We start from the raw sequence: 10,768 nt of genomic DNA on the forward strand, positions 1-10,768 counted from the left end.
AATGCGTGTGACTTACTGTCAGAGGGAAAAGGATGTAGAATCGTGTAGGCTCTGATTCTATCTAACACCTTTGGCCAAATTAGCACGTCTTGTAAGACTGAGGAGAGAACATGGGAAATGAAAAGCAGGCCGGTTTATGAGGGTAGCGGCATTGGGGTGCATTCTTCCATTGGACACCTTTTCTTCCTTTCTTTCTTTCCCCTTTGTACCTCTCTTAATGTTATTTGTAATGAAACCTGAGTCAGGTGGGGGAGGCGCCAGGAGCGTGGGTCTGGCTATTGAGGAGGCAAACAGTGTACAGGTGGCTGCCGGCTTTCATGTCCGGAGGAACAATGACTGCACAGCACGTGAGCAGAGGCCACGATAGCGCTATCCTACGATAGCGCCCTTCGCAAGCTGCTGAGGCCCCGGGAGGGTGGGCAGTTAGGGCTGAGGCAGGATGCGGAGTGGGTGCTGGTGGTGGCGGCCAGGAATTCACTAGCGGCATCTCTGCCTCCTCCAGACAGAGCTGGGCGGAGAGGAGTGTGTGTCAGAGGCAGAGAAGCTGGCCATGGATTTCAAGGACCCTAACCGCCCCCGATTCACGCTGCAAGAGCTGCGGGATGTGCTGCATGAGAGGAACGAGCTCAAGTCCAAGGTGTTTTTGTTGCAGGAGGAGCTGGCGTACTACAAGAGGTGAGTGTCCTTGGCAGCTCTCAGGCTGGCTCCTTTCCGGGGGCGGTATGCGGAGTTTGGGGACAGTTAGCTCCTGGAAAACAAGGATTGTATCTATGTCCATTCTGGAGACCCTCTCTGGCCTGCAGTGCATACAAGCTCCAGGTCCCTCTCAGGAACTCTTGGGCTCAGGTGCATTTTATAATCCAGAACTTGCCAGCTGTTAGAAAGGAATATTACATAGACGATGTAACCTTCCACCATTTTAAACACATTGGTATTTGTGCAGCAAAAGATACAAACATTCATACTAAATGGGATAAAGATTATACAGCCACACGAGAGTTCATTTCAGGTATTGGCACCAAATCAGTGACCAGAAAGTGAATTTTGGTTTTTAAAGCCTTTTGGATCTTGGAATTGCAGATACGAGATGGTGGAGCTGCACTGCCGAAGTATTTGTTCCCTTAGTCCATGGTCAGTGAACTCCTTGCACATATTAGAACTGCACTGTCCAATATGGTACCCACTAGCCATGTGGCTATTGAAATGAGTTAAAATAAAATTTAGAATTCAGTGTCTCCACTGCACTTGCCACGTTTCACGTGCTCAGTGGGCACTTGTGGCTAATGGCTGCCACATTGGACAGCACAGTACAGAATATGTCTGTCGTCTTGGAAGGTTCTATGGACAGCACTGCTCCTGACGGAGACCACCATCTCCTACCATGCTGCCTCACGCTTGTTCAGCTTCGTACGCATTGCCCATTTATTGGCTCCTCAAAACACACCATGCTTGTTTCTACCCCAGGACCTTTGCACATGCGGCTCCTTTAGTTCTTCCCATGGTGGATCCTGGTCATTCAGGTTTCAGGTCAGGTGTCACCTCCTCAGAGAGGCCTTACGTCCCCATCACCACCCCTCCAAAGGAGAGCCCTGTCCCACCATCACTGTGCCCAGTTTTACTTCCTTTATGGCTCTTTTCACCATCACACATTAATCCTGGTCATCAATGTCCTTGTTTTCTTATCTGTTTCCATACTGGACTGTAACAACATGAGACCAGAAATCTCGTTTATCTTGTTCACGGCTAAGTTCCCAACACTTAGAATGGAGCTTAGCGCAGAGTAGGTACACAGCAAATCTGTTGAAGGGAAAGCCAAAGGAAGGACAGATGCACCAGATGTGGTCCCTGCTCAAGGAGGGAAGATAAGAGATGCACAGAAAATACAATGCCCCATATTTTTATTGAAAGACTACTGTGTGCCTGGCACATAAGAAAGATTTACTGATACTGTGTACACTGGCTATTCGAGAAGAGAGAGAGCACTTCAGGCTTGGGGATGGGGTAGAAATCAGGAAGGCTTCGTGGAGGAGGTGGCATTTGAACTGAACCTTGCCTTAAAGGCTAGGGTACTGTGCAAGTATGGGAGATGTGGAGGGGTGGGTGGCATATTCCAGATGGAAGAAACCACGAAGGTGTGGAAACAAGCATTTGTCAGGGACAGGAAACAGGAAGTTGTTCTATTTGGCTGGAATCTTCAAAGGAAACTTAAAATGGAGATGTGGGTCCGTGTCCTGAAATGCCTCACATTTGCCCATCTGGGCCAGAGGTACCACAGGCACATGTGCCCATTGCCTCCAGGCCTGAGCCTTCCTCTTAACAGCCATGCCCATCACTAAAAGACCAGACCCCCAGGCAGAGAGACTGTTGGGGCAGAGGCCACTGTTGCTGTCCTCCTGGGTCCCCTTATTCCAAGTACAAGCCCCCCCCAGACCATCAGACAATATCCTTCTGGAACATTCCAGCTGTCACGGAATTTTTGACTCTTGTCTCACACCTCTCAACCCTTCCAGTGAAGAAATGGAAGAGGAAAATCGAATACCCCAACCTCCGCCCATCGTCCACCCGAGAATGTCCCCCCAGTCGGAGTCTGGGATCAGACGACTGTAAGTCATGCGCTTCCGGCATGTGGGGCTGTTCGCTTGAGGCTAATCTGGCAGTTCACACAGCCTCTCACTTCTGGGTACCTGTTCTAGGACCAGGCTTGTCACTAACCACCTCCCACTGGGACGGGCTAACCCCAGAGCACGTTGGCCCTTGACATTGAGTTCATCTCTGTATTTGAATGCTGAGTTCCTCCTGGGAGGTCTCTGGGCAGAGAGGTTGGGGAAGGAGGCGGATGGGGGCGGGAAAGGGGTGGGGCCTGTGGCTGCTGCTCAGGGCTTGCTTGAGTGTGTCCGATGAGGTCTGTCCCTGGGTCTTTGAGGCTAGCAAATGAGGCTGGTGGCGGAGGTTCATGCACCTTCACAGCTTGGAACCCCAGCTCCCAGAGGTCTGGGATGGCCAGGTCCACCCCACCTATGTATTTCTCTGATGACCCGTCCACCTATCTATCCCTCAGTGTCTCCATGAAGCATTTATTGGTGAATAATACATGCAGAATCAAGCTCTGGTTGCCGTGGGGGACATACAAGAAAGAGCAACCTAGTTCTTGCCCTCAACTACAAGCTACTTTGGTGCTGTATGCATCAAAAGACCCCTTTGAGATTCTGATGAGAGTTTGCAGACACTTTCCTTGGGTGGGGGTCTTGAGGAGAGGCAATATGTACCATTTTGCAAAGAATTTTAGGTTTGTTGACCCTTGCAGCCTTTCAGAAAAGTGTTAAAACCCCCAGTCTAGTTAGCTAATACCTCCTGAGAACCTGCTCTGTGCCCGCCCTGCATGTGACCTTATTGAGTCCTCACCATCGTCCAGTGAGGTGAGGCACTGTTATTCCCATTTTAGAGTTGAGGAAACTGAGGCCCTGAGGTAAATCACCTGCCCAGGGTCAAACAACCAATAAGAGGCAGAGCCAGCGTTCGAACCCAGGCGGCCTGCCCCCAGCGCTCCTGTGTTAAACTCTGCAGGAGAACCTCACGCTCACACTGTTGTCTTGTAGCCTTGGTATCTCCCCTGGGAAGGCCTTCCGGGTTCTCAGCCTTCCAGCTGTACCCAGGGTTTATTGCAGAAAAGGCCTGGGTTCTTTCCCCCAAACCCTAGCAGAAGTTTTATAAAAGCGGGTGGTGTGGGTTGGAAAGCCACCAGGAGCATGTGGGGATATGAACTGGGGATTTACTTGGACACCTCCACCTTTAAATTCCAGTTATATTTGGAAATGCTTGGCTAGTTCTTGTCCTGTGAATTAACTTACTGTTCAGCATTGCTGGACGGGAAAGGAAATGTAAAACGCGTGCAGGTCTGCTCTAGGGAAAAGGTGCCTTGTTCTGATTTTGGGTGCTGGTGGCTGCAGGAAAGGCTGGCTGCCCTCTGGAGCGTGCGGGTCAACGCGTGGCTCCTTTCCAGGCCTCTCTTGCCAGCTTCAGTTTCCTTGTATAGTTGGACCCCGATCTCTGCTGGATTTGGGGCGTGGGGTTTGGTCCCCCGTTCTGATTAGGGATAAATATTTACTGGGGGGGGGGCAGTGAAGCTTGGAACCAGAAAGATTGAAACTGCCTTCCTCCAGATTTCCACGGCAGTTTGGCCATGGATTAGTAATCTTCCATTGGCAGTTGAAACTCAAACTCAAAGTAACTTAAGACAATGAAGGAAAATGTTGGCTGAGTAACCAAAACCCCCAGGTTGTCCTGGCTTCAGGCTCAGCTGGATCCAGGCCTTGTCATCAGGGCTTTGCCTTATTCCCTCTCCCTCTGACTTGATTTTCCTTTCTGTGGGCGGTAGGGCAGCTCTCCACTCACGGTGGCAGTATGACAGCCATCAGCCCAAGGTGCTGCTTTCTTCTAAACTCCCTGTGGGAAAAAAAGAATTTCCCCCAGAAGTCAGACTTGAGCTTCTTGGCTCGCTCTGATTGGGCCACATGACCACCCCAAGCCAATCACTGGGCAGTACATCGATTTGCCAGGTCTGGTTCTCATTCTCTCCTGAAGCTTAGAGTAGCTTTAACTCCATGTGAACTGTCCATGTGAACTGTCACAGGGACTGAAATTGGGGAAGGACAGGCGCCAAGCAAGATCAGAATGCTAGGCAGACAGAAGTAATGCGTGTCCCCTGTGGCCTCATCTTGGGGGAGAGGGAGTCCTTTGGTCTCGATTCTGTGAGGCACTCAATCCCCGGGAAGATTCCTACCCATGGTTAGACTCTCTCATCCAGTGCTTGGTAAGAAATGGGATTGACTTTGCTTAAACTGATCCACCTGCCAGCCCTACTCGCATATAAGGATGAGCAGAATTGATTTTGTGCTTCAGTAGCTACAGCTTTCAGTTAAAACCTCGGGAAGCTGAGAAAATCTCCTGAGCCCACACAGCCCCTCCCTGGGCTGAGAGGTGAGACCAAGAGCCCAGCATTCTGCTTCTAGCAGTTCACTCCCAGATCTTTAAAAATCAGACCTTTCTAGCACCTTTATTTCAAGTGCCTCCAGCACTGTAATTCTAAGTCGTGTGTAATTCTAAGAATTCCTTCTGAAGCTGAATTGTTCTGACTTTTTCATTTTCCACTCCAGCCCCCTTCCTCTAAAGCAGGGAATTAAGAGTTGGCTTTTGCAAACCTCAGACTTGTAAATTCCAGAGGAAAGTTATCAGCATTAGCTTCTTTCCACCAGTTCTTCTGCCCACACCTGAATAGGCTGTGGTGTCTGATTCTCTTTTTCAGATTGTTCTAGAAAGGACCCTGGGGCCCCATTTTCAAAGCCATTCTCCCAGTTAGCTTGGCCTCAACAAGACCGGGGGCTCTAAGCCTGGCAGGAGAAACATCTGGAATGGGGGAGACAGATACAGACAGAAACAGAGGGAAGGAGCGGGAAGTCAGAATCTCCTGGCCGCCCCAGCCTTCTAGGGGATAATTGGAAGATCAAACTGCACAAAAGGCTTTTGACCAGCCCGGGCAGGACACTGGTCGCCTTTGTCCACCTCGGCTGCTGACTGGAAGCTGCATTATTGTGACCCGTGAGCCCAGAGCCTGGAGCAGGGACACATCTTCCCTGGGGGCCGGGCAAGGGATGGCAATTCTTAGGACTGTCCCATGCCTGTGTCCCTTTCCACCCTTCACTCCTCTGGCACACATGTGGTCTGTTTGGTCCCGTAATCCTTGCTTTTTCGCAGTATTAGTCACACCGTCTGCTGAGTGCAGCTCCCTGCTGCTTTCCAGCTCAGCTTCATGCCTGTGATCAGTTTTTCCCCCCACTCACCACCAACTAAGCAGTAACTACCGTGGAGGTTTGAAGGGGCTTCACCAGTCTAGAACACTGGAACTAAGGTGTCTTCCACCCAGGCAGAGATTCAGAGCTGGGACATTCAGCCCCATTTCTCTGAGGAGGAAAGTGGGGCCTGGAGAAGCCCATGACTACATTAGGTCGAAGTCAGGATCTAAGCCCTGCCTTTTGTCTCATTCTGCCTCCCCACCCCCTTTACCCTCACCCCACTCCTGAGTCATCAGCTGTGGGCTGACTTCCAAGTTCCCTTATCTCTCAAGCATCCACGAGCTGGAGACGCCAAAGTCTACATTCTGGGCTGACTGGCCAAGGGAACCAGAAACTCTGCTGCCAGTCAAAACAGTGTGCCCAGAAGACGGTCCAGGAATAGCTTGTGATTGAGCAGCTGCTGGCCCGAGTGGCTGGGTTGGCACTGCCCGGGCAGGTCACAAGGGAGCGCCTGAGTGACTCCACCCTTGTCCCCAGTGGACACCAGGCACCAGCGCCCCCGTTGTGTGGCTTCGGCTCTCAGTTGGGGTCCTGTGGACACACACTGCTTTCTGCTGAGCAGGGCACAGGGGCTGACCCAGGCAGCAGGAAACAGGCAGTGGGGGCAGATGGATGGCCCGGAAAGCTACGGATCACAACAGCTGGCGTTACACACCGGAAAGCTTAGAGTAGGCAGCCACTCGAGCATCAAACGGTAGCAACAACAGTGCATTCTGTTCCTGTCCTATGCTCCGCCGTCCTCGTTTCAGCCTAGAAATAGCTTCTTCACAGCTGCCCGTTACACTGCCTGAAATGCCACTGGTTTGTATTCCAGAAATATTCGGGGGAGAGGAGGGAGTTCAAATCATCTACACCATATCACGGACATAAATGTTTAGCCAGAACCAGCCACGCTTTCTCGTGGAAATAGCTGACCCTCCAGGAGGTGGCTTTGGCAGCGGGTGCTGGGAATAGGGAAGGTGGGGACCATCCATTCACGGAGTCTCACAGACAGTATGTTGGCCGGACCCCTCCAGATGTCCCAAGGACTCTCTGCATCAGCCTGGCCCCAATCGGATCCCAAATGAAGTCCAGCCTCTCTGTGTGGGCAAACCCGCTTCTGGGGCCATCCCCACACAAAGACCGTGTCTTCGGGGACTCTCTGTTATGCTGAGAGGGGTCTTTGGGTGCACAACTGTGTGGCTTGGAGCCCCTGGAAAGCTAACTGTGCCCTCTAACCTGGTCTCTGCGGATTGCACACCTTCATGTAGCAAAAGGTGTTCCCTCTTCTCGTTGTCACCATCCAGGTGGTTCTGCCAAGATCTGGCTACTCTGTGAAGTGCATCAAAGGTGATTCAAACACACAGAAAATGCCCAAACCTCATGTGAGACAATTATTTCATATCTTTTCCCAGCCAACCTCCCCTCCAAAAAAATCTTAAAGCTGTTCAAAGTAAGCTGGGGTGGCTCAGTCGGCATTTCTTCATTTTCCTTGCCCAGCCAAAGGACCCAAAAGCATTCAGCGTTGGCACTGACTTACCCAGGCGGGTGATTAGGCAGGCTCTCAGCTTCAGCTCATGTCCTGCCGGGCCCGCTCTGGCCACCTCTCCTGCGTCTCCCTTGGCCACCTTCGAGGCATGGTACCTGCAGCTCATGGCAGTTGGGGGAGATGGGTGTCACCCCTAGTTCCCACAGCAGGTTTCAACTCCTTCTTTCCCTAGGCCCAGGCCTGTATTTTCAGTCCGTGAGGGCCAGCCACCCCGTCTTCCCTCGGTGGTTGTCACATTTGTTACAGCAACAAATGTGCCACAAACTGAGTGGCTTAAACAATAGACATGGTTTCTTACAGTCCTGGAGGCCAGGATTCCAAGATCAAGGTGTCGCAGTGTCGATTCCTTCTAAAGGCCGTGAGGGAGAATTTATTCCATGCCTGTCTTCTAGCTGCTGGTGGTTTGCTGGCACTCCTCGGCGTTCTTTGGCTTCTGGAAGCATCCCCCCCATCTCCGCCTTCACCTTCATGTGGTGTTCTTCCTGTGTGCGTGTCTGTCCCCCTTTTATAAGGACCCACCCTATTCCAACATTGCTTCACCTTGACTGGTTACATCCACGAGGACTCTGTCTCCAAATGAGGTCACCTTCTGAGGCGCTGGGGGGTTAGGACATTAACATATGGATTTGGGTGGGGACACAGTTCCACCCCTAACATATACCATAAGCAAACCCTTCAGCTGACGTGTGTGTGATGTGTTTATTTTCATGCCTCCCTGTTTTTATCTTCTCTGTGTCTATCTGTACTTTTCTAACCAGGATCTTTACAGCCATAATGCCCATGGTAGCGGCCGGACTGATAATAGATGACCCCACTCTCCAGCCCGTCCGACGACTTGTTTCCCTTGTAGGCACTCGGATTTTCTGGTTTCGTTTTGAGCTATGCCTTTGGAATGTCTGCTGCAGCTACTGCTGGGCTGGCCCGTCTTCTTTGGCCACTGGGCTGCATGGCCACCACCTGTGTGTTTCCATCTGAAGTGGGTGTCGAGTGTGGTTTCAAACAGGCTGTTCACGGCGCTCGACCTGCACGACTGAAGCCTTGGAATTCTTGGCTCTGTCACCGATAATTCTCTCTGTCTTTTCTGTTTCTATTCTAAAACCACCTTGTCCATGATCCAGTAAAGAAGGTCCTTTAAGTGACGGGTCAGTAATCAATGCCCACTGTGACACCCCACCCCCATCCCCACCCTGAGTGACACTAACACTGTGTTTTCAGTCTTCAAGGCCCAGCTTTCTAAACCGCTTTGTTTTGCCAAGCCATCTTCAATAAGCCATTTGATCTTGTTTAAAAAGCAAAGGAGGGGACCAGTGATTTGATTCGGTGCCCCCCTTGGACAGGACGTGGCGAGTGGCTTTTCTGCTTACTTGAGTCAGGCGGAGGTGAGCTGTAACAGTGGTGTTGCCGCAGTGTGTTTGGCCAGTTAATTGCCCTGATGACACTCTGGAGAGAGCTCACATGGAACCAGTACTGTGAAAAGCGTGCCTTCATTGGCCACCACACACATCGTCGTACAGAGGAGTCTTTAGCTAGCAGAGAGAATTGCTCCAGATACATTTGGCTTGCCCCAGCTTTATGATAAAAGACCACTTTATTCCTGGTAGGAAGTGATTGTGGGATCTAGGAACCACAGAATGGTAAAATCATTTTCACACAAATGGGATTAAAACTGAACTCCGTAGCCCACAGTGCACACACACACCTGCTCTCTCACACACACGCACACACACACGAAGCTAATAAGTGCACAGAAAGAGGGAACCAAAAATAGTTGATCTGAAGCTTGGGTTTCTCAGTGGTTCATTCCTATTCTTGCCTCTGGGAAGCATAACAGCAATTATCTCTCTTACCGACGTCAGAAACCAAAATTCAAGAGTAAGAGAACTTAGCAAATAGAAGGAATCTTCTTAGAGGCTGGGAGTATCAAAGAACAATTGGCAGCTTAGAAAGGGTTTTTGGGACATACTCACGGTGGGTCAACTCAAGGTTCCTGGCCAGGTTCCTGGACTGTGTTTAAGTGGAGTTAAAGCAGACCTTGTTTTAAATGGGCCACTTCATAAGCTTTTCGCCTGTGGTTTCTACCTTTATCTTTTAGGTACCGGATGGTTCACTCTGATCAGTGAGCAATAGTCATAGCTGTTTCAAAAAACTTCTGGGTCTGCGTTAGCCGTTTCTAATGGAAGTTATAATGTTTAAAGTTGTTTCACCACAAATCAGGTTTTGACACTTCAAAATGACATTTCCCACATTTCACTTACATACTATATTCACAGTGTTTAATCAGAGAACCGCATGTGCTATGAATATGTTTTTAATCATCTCATTTTTCTCAAATACCTATTTTCACCTCATCTGAAGCAGTAACATCCATGCCATCTTGGCTTTGATGTTCTACTGACATAGTTTCCTGATTCGTTAAACACATAACTACTTGAAATCATTCATCTGGTGACATCAGAATCATCGATTCCATGTGGCTTTCAAATCTTACTTTACCTGCAGCATTAGGATAAAGAAGTTCATGATGTATGTTTCTGGAAGCTTTTTGTTACCACTAATAACGAGAAGCCCTCACTAGTGGTTACGGTAGGAGACCAGATGCATCACACGTCACGTATGTGCACGCCCTGCTCGCACTGTCACCTCCAAGGTACGGTGACGTCATGCAGAATCCCCGGCTGTTTTCTAGAATAACTTTGACCTGCACCTCCACCTTTTTCTTTCACACCTTGATTTGCTCCCTTCCATGTTTGCTGCTGTATGTCTCTGGCATTGCGAAAACCGTCACATATGCATCAAAGGGAAGACACTCATTTCTTTCTCTCCTTCCGAAAGGTTTAGCTTCTTCTCCCGAGATAAGAAGCGTCTGGCCAACACGCAGAGAAATGTGCACATCCAGGAGTCCTTTGGCCAGTGGGCCAACGCCCAGCGCGACGACGGTTACACGGAGCAAGGACAGGAAGCCCTACAGCACCTGTGACCGTGACCCACCTCTGCCCTTGGACCTGAACCGTCCACTGCCAGCACCTGCAACGGAACATGGCAGCCCAGGTGTCACTGCCTTGCACACCTCTCGGTTCAAATGCACCCTCAAAACTGATCCCGCAAACAAACTGTCTGCTTTGAGGAAGCACATTGAACACCTGATGCCAAACTCTAAGAGAAATGTTTATTTATACGCAGGGCTGTCGCCATTTTTAATAGATGACTCTGATCCCTTAGGACATATATTTAATAAGACCATGAGTGGAGGCCAGACTTTTGCATTAACTTCAGTAATACAAGCTTCTTTAAACCAAATACATCACTTGCCACTGTCACGGCCGTGTGACTGCCTGGTATGAAATTCTGTGTGGAGCGGTTCTGCGATCACATTTGTCATATTTCAAGGGGA

General features: G+C 50.0%; 1 protein-coding gene across 7 annotated transcripts in view; it reads left to right on the plus strand.

Moving 5' to 3' along the window:
- RILPL1 (Rab interacting lysosomal protein like 1) overlaps positions 1–10,694 on the plus strand; it is a 32,365-nt gene extending 21,671 nt beyond the window's left edge. Inside the window, exons 5-9 of one of the 7 annotated variants that reach the window (XM_081037238.1) lie at positions 503–675; positions 2,511–2,603; positions 8,136–8,223; positions 8,496–8,519; positions 10,210–10,694. In XM_081037238.1, the coding sequence (XP_080893364.1) occupies positions 503–675; positions 2,511–2,603; positions 8,136–8,223; positions 8,496–8,498 (357 nt within the window). In that variant the 3' untranslated portion in view covers positions 8,499–8,519; positions 10,210–10,694. The other 6 variants (XM_081037239.1, XM_081037237.1, XM_081037234.1 and 3 more) reach the window with 6 other exon arrangements.
- The last annotated feature ends 74 nt before the right edge of the window (positions 10,695–10,768 follow it).

The sequence above is a fragment of the Rhinolophus hipposideros genome (assembly GCF_964194185.1).
Source record: "Rhinolophus hipposideros genome assembly, chromosome: 24".
In the NCBI taxonomy this organism is placed as follows: domain Eukaryota; kingdom Metazoa; phylum Chordata; class Mammalia; order Chiroptera; family Rhinolophidae; genus Rhinolophus; species Rhinolophus hipposideros.